Here is a 22,052-nt window from a genome sequence, read left to right as displayed (position 1 = left end):
ATACAGCAAACACTCCCAAAACAAACTTATATTGTATTGCAGTTTCACTTAACAGTATATAAAATGCTGTGTTGTGACAGGTATCAACTATCCATTAGATACTGAATCAATTTTTCTTAAGCACTACTAACTGCTTGCTTTTCTTGAAGCTAGATCATTCTGAAAGTTTCCTGTTAGACCTATGAGTGCAAACATATGGTATCTGTCCTTAAAAACTTCTAGAGGTATTGAGAAAGAGAATGATAGTAGACTTTCTCATCACAAGTACTGAATACTATGAGGCAAGTGAACAATTTCCTTAACAGTTATAAGGAAAAAAATCTTTTCAACTTAGAATAATAAACCAAGCAAATGATAGATCAAGTGTGAGAGAGGTAAAAAAAAATCCTGAAAAATGGAAAATCTTGGAAAATTTACCTCTCCCATATTTTATTAGATTTCATAAGGATGTTTGTAGTAAATAAGTCAGTAGATAAGAAAGAGAAAAGTCCGAGTTGCTATCCAAAGAGAAATAAAAATGTTCAATATTAACATCTCTTTAGTAGGTCTGGAAAGGAATTGATGCAAATAAAAGAAACAGGCAAAGTGGTCTAGAAAGTAATGTACTTGAAGGAAAGAGACTTCAAGGATTGTATGCATATCTTTAGAATTTATTAATATTCTCAGCTGTAAAAAGGAGTCAAAAGATACTTTATATTCTGATGGTATAAGAAATACTTACATATATATTTTCACTCTTGAAAAAGTAATAAACAGAAGATAAAACTAGTGATGTTTGGAGGGAGGGCAATAAACCTGGAGAAGTAAGCACTCTAGATCATTAAATATTACAGCTATATATCAAGAGATTATTTCTAAAGTTGGTATAACAAATATATTGGCAAAAATAATATAGATTATTTTGATTTATGGAGGTAACCACAGGAAGAACTAAAATAAGACACAAATGAAGGAGTGAAAAAGTAGGAGGCTCAAGAAGTGGATAAAGATTTGAGGGGAGGGGGACCTGTTTTTTTATTTTTAACTTCTCTGCATATTTGAGTTGTTAAACATGTATAAGTTAAATTTTGATTAAAAACAAATAGGGGCACCCGGGTGGCTCAGTCAGTTAAGCATCTGACTTGGGCTCAGGTCATCTCATGGTTTGTAAGTTCGAGCCCCACCTCAGGCTCCGTGCTCACAGCTCGGAGCCTGGAGCCTGCTTCAGATTCTGTGTCTCCCTTGCTCTCTGCCCCTCCTCCCCTCACACTGTCTCTCTCTCTCTCTCTTAAAAAATAAAATAAACATAAAAAAAAAACAGATAAGTCAACAAGAATATAAGTACATTTGTAACATGGTGGAAATATGTATTCGTGATTAAACGTGTGAGCAGGTGTACATGAATATATGATCAGTTAATGTGCATGTGGCATGCATTAAAACTTTACAAAACTAATATTTATAAATATATCTGTATTTATATAGAGCATAAATGGTGCAATGGTGAATAAAGAGGAAAAAAGGCACACTGCTGAGAAGTTAATGGGAAGTAGGCTGTTGGATTCACCCAAGTGAAATATTTGCACAAACGTGCTCCTGGAGAAACAAAAACATGGTACAATTCCCCACCAGGGATCTTCAGGATTGCTTACAAATCATCAAAGCCACATTTTATTGAATGCTCTGCATGAATGTGATACACACACACGCACATGCACACTGACACACATACACAACATGTACCAGTGTCAAGTGCGTAAGTGCCAACTCTGGATTTAGATTGGCTGGTTTTGAATTTCCGTTTGACCACTGAATAGCAGGGAAAATTGGGCACATGACTGAATGTCTCTGCCCAATGTCTTCTTTTGGAAAATGGGGACACTTAGGCTGTTAGGATGATTAAAGATGAAAAGGTATACGAAGTGCATGTTATAAAGATTTTGTACATACAAATGTTTAATAAGCATTAAGCATTTTAATATTTACATATATAATGAGCTTACTTTGTAAATATTTAACTAGGCATATGTTATAATAAACACATATTTGTGCATATAGAAAAACCAGAAAGAGCTCAACTGATAAGTTATCTCTGTTTATCTGATGGGGTTCTCAGTGATTGTAGTTTCTTCTTTATACTTTTCTGTACCAAATTTTCAACATGTACACCTTTTAAATTTATAATCAAGACTATAAGTGTTAATTTCATTAACTGAAATATTATCTTAAGCTAAAATATCACAAGTATACTGTGGCTGTTAGGAAGTATTTCTACTTAAAAGCTTTGAAATGCTGGAAGAGTCTATTGGGTTTATGAGTGAAACAAAAGGTTGGGGTAATGTGAAACCTTTTCACTTGTATCAACCTATTTGAAGGGCAGAAAATAGATATCAATTATCAAAGTCCTAAGGGAAGAAAAATGGGACTATGACAATGTTTAAATTAACTTGTATTACTACAGCTGTGCTTTATAACAGACATGTAAGAAGTAGAACTTAGTAAATGGGTAGGTTGTTTTTACAAGGAATTTTATTCTAGTCATTTAGTTTATAATATAGAAATAGGTAAGTAGAGAATTGTTTGTCTCACATTCAATTCAGTCTGGATATACTACCAATCATGAATAAACAGAATTTATGAACTGTACACTCCTTAGCAAGCAGCAATAACTGAAGAAAACAAACACAGGCTAAAAACACAAGCCAGGGACAGTGTTGCAACTGGGTTTCTGGGTATTATAAAAGCAATTAAAACGGCCCTTATTTCCTATTATTTCTGGGTTTGATATACTAGAATAATAATTATAATGTAAAAAGCAACTCAGGGTTAATGTATAGTTAAAAACCAAAAAGGTAACCAGGTGAAGTAACTTTAATAGTTAATCTGTCACTTTGCACTGGGAAAAAAGAAAACTAATTGAATGCAAAGGCGATGACTAAAATTCAATGTGGTTACAGTCAGTTAGTGGTTATTAAAGTTTTCAAACCCTGTGATACTAACATGGCTGTTCTCTTATCGTCCTTGGATTTTGTAATAATATTTGCCATCATTAAGGCTGTTGACAATGTACATACACACACACACATACATATATACTTATATACATACACACACACTTTTCTTTGTTCTTCATACTTTCGTAGTTTTTAAATTTTATGCGAAGAGCACATTACTCAGAAACAACTATAGGCAACATAAAAAAGGATATAAATGCTATATATAACCTATATAAAACATAGTTAAATAATATAAATATATAAAATAGCACACACTGGTTCGAGTTTCCTACAGGAAAAAGCATTTGTTTTGCGTGGTTGGAATCGTTTTAACAAAACTGGTGAAGAATCCCAGCAACATAGACATAATTTATCTGAGTGATGATCTTTTCATTATATATAAAAGAGTTAAAAAACAAAACCAGCTCACTCTTTTAAAAATCATAATACACATTAAGTCTCTAGAGTTGGTATTTTCAGTGAAAAATTTAAAAAGAAAAAAACCCAAAATGCTTACTTTGAAGATATTGTCACAGTATTCCCAGTCTGGGACAGGGAGAAGTCAGCAGCATCTTTCCCGACAATTGTAGCATTATACACTAAGTTTTCCAAGCTTGAATTTTTCAGTAGAATCTATATTGAAGAAGAGAGTATAAATAAGATCATAAAAATATATGATTTAACACTGATTTTCATCAAAGCAAGTTATACGTTTTAATCATGAAAATTTTCCTAATGTGCACTCACTGGAGAAAAGCAGATTTTGTATTTAAAAATAACAAATATCTAGTTTAGTGGAGTAGGCCGGGAGGAGGAGCTTCCAAGCTTTTAAGCAAGGAAATGACAGATGTAAAAACACCTGATTATCAAAGACTTAAAATCCAAAGTTAGCAACTTGGATTTTATTCTCAATGCAAAGGGAAATCTTTGGAGAATTTTAAACAGAGAACTTATACAATCCAATTTACAAAAAGAATACTCAGATTGCTTAATGTAGAAAGTATTATAAGGACTGTAGGTTTAAAAACAGAGGTCCAGGCTTAAAATGACAGTGACCTTCACTAGAAGCAACAGTACAGCGAGGGGTTGGCTGTTCCTTCCTTCCTGATGCTGAGACAGGGAGAGTGTTTGAGGATGAGTTACTTCATTTTCAGAGAGCCTATTTCGTGAAAATGTGAGTATCCAAGTGTTTATGGAGAAGCTAATGGGGCACAAGCACACACACAGAGACACACTAGAAAGATTCCAGGTTCTCATATAAAGTACTGATTCAGAGCAGGAATTAAACATGGGGAAAATACATGATTGGCCAAATGAGAGAGACAAAAAAGATGATTACAACTCGGGCAGTCCAGGAAGTACTCACAGACATCTGACGAGGTAACAATCAGCACTATGTGTGACTGTAGGGACTTACAGTGACTCGCAGTGACTATAATGACTTACACAGAATATGTCAGATTTGTTAAAGATTAAATAAACAACTTTTATATTTCAATGAGAATTTTTGGTAACTACCAGGATAAGTATGTACTGACGAGTGCCTATCTTTGAATTCCCAAAGGATTCATGGGTCTCATGTTGCTTATCTGCTTTTACAGATCAGTTACAATGGGGGCAAGACACACCCAGTGTGTTATTAAAAAAGAAACTGATGTTTGTTCTTGAGAGAGAGAGACAGAGTGCATGTGGGGGAGAGGCAGGGAGAGAAAGAGACACAGAATCTGAAGCAGGCTCTAGAGTTGTTCAGCACAGAGCCTGACGGAGGTCTCAAACCCAAGAACCATAAGATCATGATCTGAGCCAAAGTTGGACGCTTAAACGAATGAGCCACGAAGGCGTCCCCCAGTGTTATTTTTTATGTATGTATGTATGTATGAACTTAAAGTATTAATGAACAGACCAAGTGATTTTAAGTTCCGAATAACTAATTTCTGTTTTCTGAAAGGAAATTTAGAAAATAATGATTCCTTGTGAGCTCTTACTGGTTTATAGTCCTGAAACTTGCATAACCATATCCTATGTATCATGTATCATATATATGACCCAACGGCATCAGGTTTGCCTGTGGTTGGATCCATGTAGGGGAGGTTAGGTGGTAAATGGAGAACAGGGAAAGCTGTTTAAAGGAAGGAAAGAAAGCCTGGGAGCCTCAATTTCCCTTCTGTACCTTTTTGGAGAAAAGCACACTTTCACTATTTAACATGTATCTTTAACTGCTATGCTTCTGTGTAAATTTTGTTTCAAAAAGGTGGGGGGAGAAAGTTCAGTTGCATTAAAAAATGTCTCAGAAAAGTCACTGTACTCTACATTTTCTATTCACTGATCAGTCTATTTTTTACTGCTTCTAAGATTCTATGTTTCTATTAATGACATAAAGTTACAGAAATATATTTTCAATTGTAATAGCCATTTCTTGAGATTATTCTTTATTCTGGAGTTGATGCATAGGGGCAAAGTATGACAAATATTCTCAGTAATTTCCAAATCAGTGATTTTCTTTTGCTAAAATTATTTTAATGTCTTAAAACAGAGCAGAGAGGAGAAGAGAGAGAGGGAGACACAGAACCTGAAGCAGGCTCCAGGATCTGAGCTGTCAGCACAGAGACCGAAACCGGGCTCAAACTTGTGAACTGCAGGATCATGACCTGAGCCGAAGTCAGACGCTTAACCAACTGAGTCACCAAGGTGTCATGCAAATCAGTGATTTTCTTAAATTAAATTTAAAACTAAAGCTTGCTGTGATTGACAGGGGTTTTTTTGCATTTATATTTAATTTTTGTTATCTTCAAAAGACATACTCTACATTGGTGAAAAATAAGTTGTATTTGCATAATTTCATCTATAGTCTTTTGTTGTTGTTGTTTATTTTGAGACAGTGAGACACACAGTGTGAGCAGGGAAGGGGCAGAGAGAGAGACACACACAGGATCCGAAGCAGGTTCCAGGCTCCAAGCTGTCAGCACTGAGCCCAATGCGGGGCTCAAACCCACCAATGGTGAGGTTGTGACCTGAGCCGAGGTCCAACGATGCCTAACTGACTGAGCCAACCAGATGCCTCAATTTCATCTATAATCTTAAAATGTGAACATTATTTCTAGTAAAGAGCTAAAACTACAAAGAAATGTTTATATTTTAGTATGCATTACTTTGCATAATTAAAATTTATATTTAAACACTACCTTGTGTTAGTAACTACTTTTTAAAAAGTATGCGTATAAAAGGCATAAAGAAATAAAAACATACGGATAGAATTAGAGAACTGGAAATAATACCTAGCATAATAAATCACTGCTTAATCTAATTCAGACTCCTCCTAGCTTCTTCAAGCTTAATCAAAACATTTCTAACTCTTTTGAAATTTTATTTTGAAGTCAAAAGACCTCTCCAATATAATTACAGCTCTAGGCTTTGAGACTCATTGCAGTTAAGGAATTATCAGAGTAAATACTGATGAAAAAAAAATAATTATGAAAAGGAATCATATCTCAATGTTTACCAACAAAAAATCAGAAGGGGCTTTCCTTACCCTAAACTGAGCCCTTTACACTTTGAGACAAGACCCTGAGTTTTTCCAGATTTCTAACTGAATACTTACCAATCATCACTCGTATCATCACAGGGCCTACCTATTTTTTCAGAGGTTACAATTACAAATCAAAGATCACCAAGACAGATCTTCTGGAGACCAAATACAGACAAGTTTTGCATCAAAAGGACACAATTACACTCTCTCAACTAAATATGAAGAGAAATACATAAAATAGTCTGAGAAAAAGGAGTAAACATGATCTGACCAAAAAGGTAAAGTAACTTTTGTACAGAATAAGACTCTATCAGCCCAAAACATCCCCAGAAAGTAATAAGGAGAGACCTATAAACCTGGTTGAAGATTTTATGAATACCAGTAGAAGGGACAATCTTATATAAATATGAGCAATTTAAAATTGTATACTAGGGGTACCCACGTGGCTCAGTCAGCTGAGTGTCCAACTCTTGATTTCGGCTCAGGTCAAGATGTCATGGTTTGTGGAGTTCGAGCCCTGCGTCAGGCTCTGCACTGACAGGGTGGAGCCAACTTGGGATTCTCTCTCCCTCTCTCTCTGCCCCTCCCTCCCTCTCAAATTAAATAAATAAAATTTTTTAAAAAATCATATCCCAGAAGATATTTCATAAGTATAAATATGAGACAAATAGATTGAAAAACAAATTAAGATCAATGATCTTTGACAAGACATTTCTCAAATAGAACACTTGATAAATATTGACATATTTACATAGGTTTCTTATTGTCACAGGACTTCAAATTACAATTTTGATTTTTTTATGCAAAGTAAAAAATTCACTGTTAAACATTTAGCAGCTCCCACACACATAACATTCTTCAGTGGGACTTAGGTGGCCCTTGTCAGGAGCTCCTGACTCTTTTCCTCTCTAAACTGTCATCTGAACAAAATCCATCTGGATGTGTAAACTCCCTTAAGGAAAGCTAAGTACATTCAGAACACAAATTTCCACTGATGGTGTCAGTCCCCTTGTACATGAAATGTGTCCCAGATGTCCTGAGAAAATATGCCCTTCAAAATACCTTTCATTTTCTACCTGTGTAAACCTCAATCATCAAATGAATCAGAGTCATCATTTCATCGCAGGTGGTGACTACTATTAAGCAAAAACTGAGACTTTCACTCTGCTATACCTTTGGCTTAGAAGGAGGAACATTAGCTAAAGCTTATCACATCACATGGACACTGTGTTACTTTTGGTTTGCAAAAGAAATTGCTAAAACCCATGAGAAGTGCTTAATTCCACATATTTTAGCCCCAAATATACCCTTACCTGTCTCAGCACAGTGTCATGTAGAGTGCAATGAAAGGGAACAACCTTCCTGGGAAGATACGTAGGGAGCCTCTCATACATGTAGACACAAAGCATGAGCATCAGGATGGGGTTAGGGTCACAGATGTCAGTGGCCTAGTTTCAAAGAAGTGAAATATAAATTAGAGGATATATAAATAAAATATATAAAAAGAGCTAGAGCAGTATATCAACTGTTGTATTACTTTAAAACATTTTAAAATGTTAATAGTTGACATTGACACTGAACTGTAAACACAGTAAACAGATTATTGCTGTGAATCAGAAGAGCTTGACCTAGGAGTTAAGAGATGAATTAGTTGTGTTCTAAGAATAACAATGAAGGGCCCTGGGTGGCTCAGTCGTTTAAGCATCCGGCTTCAGCTCAGGTTATGATCTCAGGGATCGTGGGTTCGAGCCCTGCGTGAGGCTCTGTGCTGACAGGTAGCTCAGAGCCTGGAGCCTGCTTCAGATTCTGTGTCTCCCTTTCTCTCTGACCCTCCCCTGCTTGTGCTGTCTGTCACTCAAAAAAATAAAATAAAAAAACATAAAGAAAGAATAACAATGACCTCACAGCCTCAAAGCCTCCACAAAACCTAGTCAGTCATAAAAATATTATGCACTAGAACTACTGACTAATGGGACTAAGATACTATCCTTGATTTAAAGTACCATATATAGCAGTAAAAGAAAACTGAGAGGTAGACCAAGAACTGAGGTAAAAAAAAAAAAAAAAAAAAAAAGGGCAAGAGTTTCAAGCAAAAGCTTAAGGGAGAAGGCAGACCATGAGATGGACTTGAAGAATGCTTGGATTTTATATAGGTTGTGTTTGGGGGACAGAAAATGATATATTCCATCAGAAAGGCAAAGAAGTAAAGGGCAGGTATCTAGGGATGTTTTGTGTTTGTTAGGGAAGTACAATTTAAATCATGTGTAAGGTATAAGGAGGGACAAGTAGTGCGTGGAAAGACTAAGGAGCGCCAGGGGCCACACTGGGCACAGTGTGGAAGGCAGGGTGAGGGCCTGGATTTCTCAACAACGAATAACACAAGAGCCACAATTCTGCCAGATCAGGCAGGGGGGAGGTTGTAAAGTACTTTTCTCAGAATAAAATGTAATAGGTCAGAAAATGTAATTATATTGATAACCAAGATAAATTAGTGATGGTTGTTGGAACAGAATTGAGATAAAACCCAGAACTGCAAGAATAAAAGCAAGAACAATCAACACAACCTGAGTGTACACTGAATATAAAAAGTAGTCAGAAGTAGGAGGAAGGATTCTTTATATCAGTTCATGTAGTACCTATGATGTCCTAGAAAAATGTGAAGGTGGGAGGAACAAAGTATTCAAAACCAAATAGTATTGAGAATGGTCTAAGACAAGAATTCAAACACCTAAAACACCATGGATAAACAAGCAATTGTCAATGTAGAGGGAACCCTCTACACTTGCATAAAGTGAAGATCTACTATAATTTAACAGCACACATTCAAGTTAGTCACTGAAAATTATAAAGGCCTGGCTTGGAAACGCAAATAGTGTGGGAGCCAAGAAGACCAAATGCTGTTATGTGGGAGTAAAGCCCTTGACTCTGAAGTTCAGCAGCAGTTACCAGTGAATAAAGACAGGCCGTACGATTACCTGCTAGTCTACACCCCCAAACACATTCTTTTCCTTCTTTTGAAGAAGAGTTTGTCAAAGAGCAGTAAGAACAAAAAATAAAGGCTCCTGGGGAGGGGGTTTTTAGTAAAAAAATGAGGGAGCTGACCTGCTTGTGCAGGGTAGAAAGCTGCTGGGGAGTATGATTCGAGGAAAACTGAGAAATATACTAAGACTCCAAAGTTTCTCATCACTATTCTATGGTCTCACATTTCTTCATGAAAGGCAATGTTGGTCAACAGATGGAGGAAAATTATTTAAGATAAGAACAAACTAAAAAACTGAATTCAGAATTTAGTTCCCACAAAGTGAACAATATGGCTCTGGTTGGCCTTTTGGGATGGGCCAGCCTATGAGTGTGATTCAAAGAGGGCTGTCTAGGGTGATAGGAAGTGTGTTTGTTGGGGAAAGGGTAAGATTAGTGGCAGAAGCTCTGGGCTCAAGCCTCGGGTCAGTAAAAGCCTTTTGAGCACTTTTATAGTGACTATAGAGTCAAATATATAGGTAGCAATATAGAATTATTCTCAAATTGGCAAGATGGCGGAGAAGTAGGGAGCTCCATACTTCCCACCCGTGTCTCTCAAACAAAGAAGGGCTGAAGCCAAAGGACACTGAACCACAAGACTCTGGGAGGAAAAGAGACAGAGTCTATTAAGAAGACAGCCTCATAGGTGTGTGATTGCCAACTGGGGAAGATAAAAATGGGCCGGGACTCGGAGGCACGGAGGGGAGGGAGCCCCCTCCAGGGAGAGATGAGGGGAGGAGAAAGAGCGGCTGAAACTGCTCATAGAGCTGTCCCTGGAGAAGAGAAAAAACTCGGCCCAGGATGCAGAGGGATCCTATCATCCCATCTCTAACCACAGGGCGGTAGAAGAAAGATCCTATCTCTAACTCCAGTGCTTTCTTGGGGCTGGGTGCCCCGGTCCCAGTCGGCATCAGGAGGAACTGCTCCCCAACTTCCCCTGCTCGATCCCTGGCTAGGAAGCAGCCTGGCCTGCGGGATGACATTTCAGGACGTATAATTAAAGCATGAGGACTAAGATCTAGAAACGAGGTTGGGCTTGGGACATAGCACACAGTCCACCTCGGCTATGCCTGCGGCACAGGGAGATGGGACCCAAAAGAGTGAATTGCAATGCTTGGTTCGAGAAGGGACTGGGGCATCGCCATTTATCTCCCCACAACAACGAAGGGAGGGCCTCAGGGAGCAGCACATGGGACCCACAGTGGAGGGGAGACCTGCCTACACCAAACCACGCCCATCCATGCTAGAGAGCAGCCTTTTTTTTTTTTTAACTGGAGCCCTGGGCAAGACCAACATAGATGCATTGCCATGATTAACACTAGATCAATTCTGGCTATTCAGATATGTTTTCCCTTATCAAATTCTCATATCTCCCCTCTGCTGGACTGGGCACTGTGGTTATTGGTTTGCTTAAACAATCACATTAAATCCATTCTCTTGATCCCTATTCTACACCTCTGTCCTGACCTTCCTTTCTTTCTCTCTCTCTCTCTCTCTCTCTCTCTCTCTCATAATCAGATTATATAGTTTCTCTGGGTAACATTATCTTCATTTCTTTCTCCTCGCTTTCTAACACATTCTCCTTTTTCTCTCTCTGAATTAAGCCTTTCAGTCTCTCTGCCTGGTCAAGGTTCAATTTCTCTTTCTTCCCACCCCTGTCATTGCTCTCATTGTATATGCTCTTCCATCTGCACTGCGTCCACCCTGCTCTTTATTTGTAGCTGGGATTTCTGGTTTTATGCTTTTAGATTGCCCTGTGTCTTTTGTTGTATTTGTATTTGTTTTTTTTCCCTTCGGTTTGCTTGTTTGATTTGTCTCTGCATTTGTGTGCTTTTGTTCCCTGTTTATCAGCTCTCCTTTCCAGGGCTACCTCAAGTACACATGGTGGAGAGTCTCAAATATCACTATGAGTAGGGAAGTAAAATAGCCAATGTACAACAAGAGAGACCAAGGGACAGCATTAAAAGAACACTTCCTAAACAGACAGGGTGTGGACATTCAACGAGCTTCCTTTAATACAGCAGAACTCACAGATGCAGAATATATAACAAGATTTTAAAACTGACAAGAGACCGAAAGCTAGCCAAAATGATGAAATGGAAGAACTCTCCTCTAACGAAATTCCAGGAAGAAAGGACAGCTAAAGAATTGCTCAAAACAGATAGAAGCAACATAACTGATCAAGAATTTAGAACAAGAGCCATAAAATTAATTGCTGGGCGAGACAAAGGCATGGAAGACACCAGAGAAGCTATTGGTACAAAGATTATGGACCTTAAAAATAGCTGTGATAAATTAATAAATGCTATAAATGAGGGGCATAATAAAATGGAGGCAGCCATTGAATGGATTGAAGAGGCAGAGAGGAGAATAGGTGAATTAGAAGACACAATTACAAAGAGGAAGCCAAGAAAAAGAGAGAGAAATTGATTCAGGAGCACAAAAGGAGAAGTTGAAAACTGAGTGATGCAATCAAACAAAACAATATCCCTATCAAAGGAAATCCAGAAGAAGGAGAAGAAGAAGAAGAGAGAGAAAGAGGTTGAAGGGGTACTAAAAGAAATTGTAGCTGAGAAGTTCCCCAATCTGGGGAAAGGAACAGACATTGAAATCCAAGAGGCACAGAGAACTTCCCTCAGACATAACTTGAATCAATCTTCTACATGACATATCATAGTGAAACTGGCAAAATATAAGGATAAAGAAAGAATTCTGAAAGCAGCTACAGATAAATGGGCGCTAACAAACAAAGGGAGACCTATCAGAGTAGTTGCAGACCTATCTACTGAAACTTCGCAGGCCAGAAAGATATGGGAGGAAATATTCAATATGATGAACAGAAAAGTTTGCAGCCAAGAATCCTCTATCCAGCAAGCTGGTCATTCAGAATAGGAGGAGATATAAAGGTTTTCCCAAATAAACAAAAATTGAAAGAATTCATCACCACTATATCAGTCCTACAAGAAGCCCAAAGGGTGGAGGGGCACCTAGGTGGCTCAATCACTTAAGCATCCGATTTTGGCTCAGGTCATGATCCCACAGTTCATGGGTTCGAGCCATGCATCAGGCTTTGTGCTGACAGTTAGCTCAGAGTCTGGAGCCTGTCTTCAAATTCTTTTTCTCCCTCTCTTTCTCTGACCTTCCCCTACTCATGCTGTCTGTCTGTCTGTGTGCCTTGCTCTGTCTCTCTCTCTCTCTCTCTCTCAAAAAAAAAAGAATAAAACATTAAAAAAAAAAAAGAAATCCTAAGGGGGACTCTATGAGGCAAATGTTGCAAGGAACACAAGGTACCAGAAATAACACAACAAGCATGAACCCTTCAGAGAACACAATGACTCTAAACCCGTATGTTTCAATAATAACACTGAATGTAAATGGGCTAAATGCTCCAATCAAAGGACACAGGTATCATAATGGATTAAAAAAAAAAAAACCAAAATCCATCTATTTGCTGTCTACAAGAGACTCATTTTAGACCTGAGGACACCTTCAGATTGAAAATAAAGGGTTGGAGAAATATTTATCATGCTACTGGAAGTCAAAAGAAAGCTGGAGTAGCCATACTTATATTGCACAAAATGGACTTTAAAGTATAGGCAGTAAAAAGAAATGAAAAAGAGTATTATATAATAATTACAGGGCCTATCCATAAGGAAGAGCTAACAATTATAAATGTCTACACACACGATTTTAGGAGGACACAAATACATAAAACAATTAATCACAAACAGAAACAATCTTATTGATAAGAATGTGCTAATAGCAAGGGACTTTAATACACACAGCAATGGATAGATCGACTAGACAGAAAATCACTGAAGAAAAAATGGATCTGAATGACACACTGGACCAGAAGGATTTGACAGATATATACATCCTGAGGCTATGAAATTCACTTTCTTCTCAAGTGTGCATGGCACCTTCTCCAAGACAGATCACCTATTGCGTCATAAAGCAGTCTTCAAAAAATATACAAGAATTGAGATCATACCATACACACTTTCAGACCACAATGCTAAGAAACTTGAAATCAGTCACAGAAAAAAGTCTAGAAACCCTCCAAAAATGTGGAGGTTAAAGAACACCCTACTAATGGACAAATGGGCCAATCAGGCCATTTGAGAAGAAATTTAAAAATTATGGCAACAAATGAAAATAAAAATACAACAATCCAAACTCTTTGGCATGCAGCAAAGGCAGTCCTAAGAGGAAAGTCCATTGCAATCCAGGCCTATTTCAAGAAACTAGAAAAAGTGCGAATACAAAATCTAACAGCGCACCTAGGAACTAGAAGCAGAGCAGCAATAGCACCCCAAACCCAGCAGTAGAAGAGAAATTAATAAAGATGAGGGAAGAAATAAACAGCATAGAATAAAAAACAAAACAGATGAACAGATCAATGAAACCAAGAAATGGTTTCTTAAAAAAATAAACAAAACTGATAAACCTCTAGTCAGGCTTCTCAAAAAGAAGAGAGAGAGCACCCAAATACGCAAAATCACAAATGAAACCGGATCTATGACAACCAAACCCTCAGAAATACAAGTGATTATCAGGAAATACTATGAAAAATTATATACCAACAAACTGGACAACCTAGAAGAAATGGACAAATTCCTAAACACACAGGCACTACCAAAATTCAAACAGGAAGAGATAGAAAATCTGAACAGACACATAACTAGTGAAAAAATGGAATCAGTTATCAAAAATCTCCCAACTAATAAGAGCGTTGGGCCAGATGGCTTTCCAGTGAAATCGTACCAGACATTTAAAGCAGAGTTAAAACCCATTCTTCTCAAGCTATTCCAAAAAATAGAAAGGGAAGGAAAACTTCTGAACTCATTCTATGAAGCCAGCATCACTTTGATTCCCAAACCAGACAGAGACCCAGCAATAAAAGATAACTATAGGCAAATATCCTTGATGAAAACAGATGCAAAAATACTCAACAAGATACTTGCAAATTGAATTCAACAGCATATAAAAAGAATTACCACCATGATCAAGTGGGATCCATTCTAGGGCTACAGGGCTGGTTCAATATTCGTAAATCAATGTGATATATCACATTAGCAAAAGAAAAGATAAAAACCATATACCCTGTCAATAGATGCAGAAAAAGCATTTGACAAAATACAGCATCATTTCTTAATAAAGGCCCTCGAGAAAGTCAGGATAGAAGGAACTTACTTAAACATCGTAAGAGCCATTTATGAGAAGCCTACAGCTAATATCATCCTCAATAGGGAAAAACTGAGAGCTTTCCCCTTGAGATCAGGAACACAACAGGGATGTCCACTCTCACCACTATTGTTTAACATAGTGCTGGAAGTCCTAGCATCAGCAATCAGACAACAAAAGGAAATAAAAGGCATCAGAATCGGCAAAGATGAAGTCAAACTTTCACTTTTCGCAGATGATATGACACTCTACATAGAAAACCTGGCAGACTCCACCAGAAGCCTACTAGAACCGATCCATGAATTCAGCAAAGTCGCAGGGTACAAATCAGTTGCATTTTTATATACCAATAATGAAGCAAGAAAAAGAGAAATCAAGAAGTTGATCCCCTTTACAATTGGGCAGAAAACCATAAAATACCTAGGATTAAACCTAGCCAAAGATGTAAATGATCTGTATGATGAAAACTATAGAAAACTTATAAAGGAAACTGAAGAAGACATCTTCTCAAAGCTAGAACAAACTATCCTAAAATTTGTATGGAATCACAAAAGACCTCAAATAGCCAAAGTAATATTGAAGAAGAACACCAAAATGGGAGGCATCATAATCCCGGAGTTTAGCCTCTACCACAAAGCTGTCATCATCAACACAGTATGGTATTGTCACAAAAACAGACAGACCAATGGAATAGAATAGAGACCTCAGAATTGGACCCAAAAATGTATGGCCAATTAGTCTTTGACAAAGCAGGAAAGACTATCCAACGGAAAACAGACAGCTTCATTAACAGACATTGCTGGGAGAACTGGACAGCAACATGCAAAAGAATGAAACTAGATCACTTTCTTATACCATACACAAAAATAAACTCAAAATGGATGAAGGACCCGAATGTGAGACAGGAAACTATCAAAATCCTAGAGGAAAAAGCAGAAAACAATCTCCTTGGCCTCAACCACAAAAATTTCTTACTTGACACATCCTGAAATGCAAGGGAATCAAGAACAAAAATGAACTATTGGGACCTCATCAAGATAAAAAGCTTCTGCACGGCAAAGGAAACAATCAAGAAAACTAATAAGCCACTGATGGAATGGGAAAAGAGAGTTGCAAATGGCATATCGGATAAAGGGCTAGTTTCCCAAATCTTTAACAAACTCACCAAACTCCATACCCGAAAAACAAATAAAGAAATAGGCAAAAGACATGAACAGACACTTCTCCAAAGAGGACATCCAGATGGCCTAAAGACGCATGTAATGATGTTCAGTTTCACTCATCATCAGGGAAATACAAATCAAAACCTCACTGAGATACCACTTCATGCTGGTCAGAGTAGCTAAAATGAACAAATCAGGAAACTCTAGATGCTGGCGAGGGTGTGGAGAAACAGGCACCCTCCTACACTGTTGGTGGGAATGGAAACTTGTGGAGACCCTCTGGAAAAGGGCTTAAAAAATTAACAATAGACTCCCTTATGACTCAGCAATAGCACTGCTAGGAATTTACACAAGGAATACAGGAGTGCCAATGCATAGGGGCACATGTACCTCAACGTTCATGGCAGAACGTTCAACAATAGCCAAATCATGGAAAGAGCCTATATGTCCATCAACTGATGAATGGATCAAGAAGATGTGGTTTATCTATACAATGGAATACTACATGGCAATAAGAATGAAATCTGGCCAGTTGTAACAAGGTGGAAGGAACTCGAGGGTGTTATTATAAGTGAAATAACTCAGGCCGAGGACAGATACCATATGTTGTCACTCATAAGTGGAACAGGAGAAACTTAGGACTATGGGGAAGGGAAGGGGGAAAATAGTTGGGGAGAGAGGTTGGTAAACCATGAGAGGAAAAAACTGAAAGCTTAAGGGGGTGGGGGAGAGGGAAAGGGGGTGATGGGCATGGAGGAGGGCACTTGTAGGGATGAGCACTGGGTGTGATATGAAAACCGACTTGACAATAAAGTATAAAATAAAGTTAAAAAATTAAAGTATAAAAGATAAAAAATATATTAAAAAATTATTCCGAATACTCATCTTTTAAAAATACACAATGGGCTGAAAATGCAATAATTTGGAAATTTAAAAAAACATTTATCTTAATGGAAAAAAATATGTTTGATCATTAAGATATTAGTCTGAAAAAAAAAAAAGAGCATCCTTACCTTTCCTTACAATAAATTTCAATGAAAATAATCTAAAGCAATTACACTGTAGTCAATCCTAGGCTTAAAAATCCAAATGTTAAGTAAGTTAGGATTGTTTAAAACAAAATTTTCAGGTGAAATATCTGTCAAAGATATAATCATTACTTTCTCTATACATGGCTGACCTAGAATAACATTAATTGTATTAGTTCATTCCCCCTCGCCCCAAGGATAGAATTTTCCAACTAGCTTGATAAAAGATGAAGAATGAAACAAAACAGGTCATTATGGAGAAGAATGCTGGAGGAATGTGCTAAACCTAATTCAAGTCCTGCTACTATACAGTGCCATGATCTTGACTAAGTCAAATAGTTTTCTAAGAACTCAGTTTTCTCATCAGTAACAAGAAGAGCTGTGATAATATTGACCTTCATGGTCGATTTAATTTGCTATGACTTCACGATACCACCAGCTTTCAGATTGGACACCTACCGTAACTAGCAGTACCCAGTGACATACTGTGATTCTACAGAGAACACTGTCAATTGCCTTCACAGAGCAATTTTCTCCTTTCTTCTTCCCTAAGTATCCCATTTTTTGTGCCTGTTTCATTACTTTTTATCAAACAGTGGTTTAGCTGGAAGCATGGGATGTAATTATGGTCAATGACACGTAATGGGAAATATGCTAGGGACCACTGGAAAACGTTTACCTTACGGAAAAAGAAGAGGTGCTAATCAACCAGCCTCAAGAATAGCTGTACAGAGATGTTGCAAGAGAATTTCAGTCGAAATTTGTGGTTATTAATGCATGTACCTCAAACAAAGCCAGCAGGCTGAGAAGTGCTGAGCCAAAATGGATCTCTAATAACTTTACTGAGACACTATCCTTATAATTTCCTAATGCCCGACTTTATCTAATGTAAAATATTTAATTTCTTTATTTTTAAAGTACTTTCACTCATGAATTGTTATTTAAGGCCACAAGCATCCAAGTTGATAAAACCAAACCAAATTTTTAAGGGAAAGGTTAGATCATCTATTCAACCTTAGCTCCCATCACTACTCAGTGAGTTAGGTATACTACAACCTCCATAAATGTCATATTCATTTTTTAGATCCATTTCTCTACATAAGGGAATAAAATTACTTTCTATACTGAGCTCAAACAATCCCCACATATTTAGGCTTTAAATATAAAGCATGTCATAAAAGAGAGAATATGTAAATAATTTTTACATTCTAGCTGGCAGGATTCCATAACGGGACATGACATAGGTGGAGAAACTTATACAGCTGATTCCACACTTGAAAAGAACATAATAAATAAGAAACTTAAACAGTAATAAATATGCCCAGTGTTGAAATTCATTCATTTTAAATGTGAACCAGTGCTAAACATCAGCATTCATTCACTACAGATAAGTTAATTTAATATTTTTAAACAATGACATTTAATGTGGTTGGTAAATCCAGGCTGCTAGAAAGTGAAGGAATTGGAACTTGTTGGTAAAAACTTGGTAATTGGTCAGTTAACTGTAAATTTCACCATTCATCAAATCTTCTCTAGACCTCTTCTCGACATTTTTACATATTAGATACTCATATTTTAAAATATGTTTTGGCTGTACAGTAAAAGAAAAACTTTGAGACAACATACCTGGGGCAATAAAAAAAACAAAGGAGAGAATCACAATGTACAATGGATTATATTTTCTAAACAACAATATTTTACATTTCTTGTGAACCCCTACCCAATTCTCAAGGGCTGCCTTAAACACCAAATGTCCCACGCAACTCTTCGGGGTTCCCATACCAAAACGATTCCTGTCCCTGTTGATTCCCATAGCACATTGCTTCCATGTATATTGTGCATTCACTGTCTGCTTTGCATCAGCTCCTTTTCATATACTTGTCACTATTAGTAACAGCTTTGAAGGCATGGCTGTGGTTTAATCGTATCTGTACCCCATGCAGGGTCTATCCAGTGTCTTTTTGGGAGGATATTCAATTTGTTGAACTGACGGGAATTGTAGTATTTTTGTTCTTCCAAACCAAAGTCTTTCACTGCAGTTTAACTTTAAAGCTCTCTTACAAAAGAAATCTCTGATCAAAATCCTACAGTACAGTTTCTCTTTACAAGTATTTCAATATAAAAGAATGTAAATGTCAGACCTGAAACAAAGTGACTTTAACATGCAAGTGACTTTAGTACAAGTAAAAAGCAAGCCATTATGAAATGTCATTTCTCCAGCAGGTATGAGGAACAACTTTATTCCAAGCTATATATGGGGGCACTGGCAATTGTCAATCTCTCTTGCATCATGGAATAGAAAACTCAAGATTTAGTTGTAATGGCCTTTCTTCTGCACCCATCTATTGTGACTGTTGACAAGGTCTAGCAAACCTCAAATGTCTCCTATATCAGCTTATTATTTTAAGTTTCCATGAAAATGACATGAGTAAACACTTTCCACCTTGACCAAATGAAATTATATTTTAATTGGTCTATGTTCCCTATCTCCAGTCCCTCTCTCATCAAATCCATTCTGACCTTAGTTATAAAAGCAATTATCTTTATTCCCATAATACCCCCATGGTAAATTTCTTTTTTTTACACGTTTATTTATTTTTGAGTGACAGAGAGCGTGAACAGGGGAGGGGCAGAGAGAGAAAGAGACACAGAATCCAAAGGAGGCTCCAGGCTCTGAGCTAGAGATCAGCACAGAGCGTAATGTGGGGCTCGATCCCACAAACCGTGAGATCATGACCTGAGCCGAAGTCAGAAGCTCAACCGACTGAGCCACCCAGGCACCCCTCCATGGTAAACTTCTGACTTTTTATGCTGACATCCAGTATCCCAATATATACCTATATTGATTTTTTTCTAATCCCAAAATTCAACTAAGGAACACATTTACGGGATTTCCTTAATGTATGTCATGTATTCTATTTGACATACTGTTCATGTCATTTCCTCTAAGTAAGCACCTTCCTCTCTTACGGCTACCAATCCAGATCTAATCCACCTTTCAAGAACTCAAATAAGCACTGCTTTCTCCACATAATCTTTGATGGATCAATCAGATCACACCGATCTCTTCCTTATCTGAATTCTACCTTATTTTTTGTATTCTGACAATTACAAAAGTAGAATGCTACTTATCATTTAGTATGCATCTATCCAGATAATTCAATGACTTTGCATATACTTTAAAGTAAGAAATCATTCATTATACTACTTTATTACTCTAACAAAGGGCTTAAAAATAGTTAGCATATAATGGTTTTGATTACCGATACTGAGAACTTGATGTAAAAAGCCAGATGGAATTAGAACTTGGAGATGCAAATGTAGTACTATATACTGCCACTGCAATCTCTACATTAATATTTATTTTAAAACCAAAGTCAACATTTTAGGTAAATTAATAAATGATAATACAACTATATTCAAAAAACTTTGCTCCCTTAATTAATTCTTAGAGCTCGAGTAGTGTTACTAAATTACTCAAGTTCATTCGTAGGGGTTTAAGAAAACTGGAGCTATCACCAGAACTACTTTCTTATCATGCATAGTTGGATATACATAAATATATAGATTTAGAAATATCCACTAGATTTCTATAAAGTCATATTTCAAATTCCACATTTTAGCAAGATCTTATAAAATGAATGTTTCATCTTAGATTCAAAATATGCAAACAGGGAATCAACTAACATTTGCCCAAAGAAGACATATAAATGGCCAACAGGTACAAGAAAAAGTGTTTAACATCACTAACCATAATGGAAATACAAATCAAAACCAGAATAACTATTATCAAAGATGGAGAGATAAAGCCTTGGCAAAGATGTGAAAAAAAGGGAATCTTTGCACACTGTGGTGGAAATGTGCCTTGTCACATAGCCATTATGGAAAACGGTATGGGGGTTCCCTAAAAAATTAAAAATAGAACTACCATATGGTCCGGCAACCCTACTTCTGGGTACACACCATAAGGAAATGAAATCAGCATCTCAGAGATATTTGCATACCGACATTCAATTGCAGCATCATTCACGGTACCAAAGATATAGAACAGCCTGTCTGTTGACGGATGAATGGATAAAGAAAATGTGGTATATACTCACAATGGAATAGTGCGTCATAAGAAAGAAAGAAATCCTGTCATTTGTGACAACATGGATGAAACTGGAGGACATTATGCTCAGTAAAATAAGCCAGACACTGTATGGCAATTATTTTTTTTTTATTTCAATTATATGTGGAATATAAAAAAGTCAAATCCATGGAACCTGAGAGTAGAAGGGTGGTTGCCACCGGAGGGGGATGGAGGAAATGGGTAGATGGTGGATCTTAAGTGTTCTCACCACACACACATACATACAAAACGGTAAGTATGGGATGGGAAAGGTGTTAATTAACTCGATTGTGGTCATCATTTCACACCGTATGTTAAATCATCACATTGTACACCTACAAAAATCATACTTTACAAACTAAAAATATATAATTTTCATTTTCCAATCATATATAATAAGACTATCAAATAATATGAAAAGAAGGAACTCATCTTATGGAATGTGATATAAAGGCACCCACCTGTATGTCCATGTCAATGTCAATTTCACGAAGTACATTCACAATGATCAAGCAATTGTGCAGATACTGTTCAGAACTTTTTGGCTGTGTATACATATTTACAAAATGTGACTCAATCTGGAGAAGACAACAATCAAATCTTTTAGTAATTGGATAAAAACTACTGCTTTTTAACTCTTCTCTTTAGTGAAGAATCATTTTTTTTTGTTTTATTAAGTTTTTTCAGAGAGAAAGAGAGATGGAGTGTGAGCGGGGGAGGAGGAGAGAGAGGGAAACACAGAATCTGAAACAGGCACCAGGCTCACAGCTGTAGGCACAGAGCCAGATGCAGGGCTTGAACCCGTTAACTGTGAGATCATGACCTGAGCTGAAGTCAAAGTCGGACGCTTAACCGACTGAGCCACTGAGGCACCACTACCAATGAATCATTTAAGTATTAACATCTGGCAGTGGTAGATTATTGCAATCAAAGTAAATGAATAAACAAAAATAGAATGCTAGCCATTCAGATACAGGTGTGGCTTTTTAAATGTTTAAAAAACACTTAAAAGGCTCAGTTTACAGAAAACACTTTGAATTTTAATTA

At 37.0% G+C, this 22,052-nt stretch overlaps 1 protein-coding gene across 1 annotated transcript in view; it reads right to left on the bottom strand.

Moving 5' to 3' along the window:
- The window catches only part of CFAP47 (cilia and flagella associated protein 47), a 493,477-nt gene that overhangs the window by 266,584 nt on the left and 204,841 nt on the right, over window positions 1–22,052 (bottom strand). The window contains exons 35-37 of the mRNA XM_029929640.1: window positions 21,467–21,583; window positions 7,815–7,949; window positions 3,493–3,608 (exon numbers count right to left, since the gene is read on the bottom strand). Of these exons, the coding sequence (XP_029785500.1) occupies window positions 3,493–3,608; window positions 7,815–7,949; window positions 21,467–21,583 (368 nt within the window). The remainder of the gene's footprint in view (window positions 1–3,492; window positions 3,609–7,814; window positions 7,950–21,466; window positions 21,584–22,052) is intronic.

This window comes from Suricata suricatta, chromosome X (assembly GCF_006229205.1).
Source record: "Suricata suricatta isolate VVHF042 chromosome X, meerkat_22Aug2017_6uvM2_HiC, whole genome shotgun sequence".
NCBI classification, from domain to species: domain Eukaryota; kingdom Metazoa; phylum Chordata; class Mammalia; order Carnivora; family Herpestidae; genus Suricata; species Suricata suricatta.
Note: the sequence above shows the minus strand (reverse complement) of the source record. Positions and strands in the feature narration are given on the sequence as shown.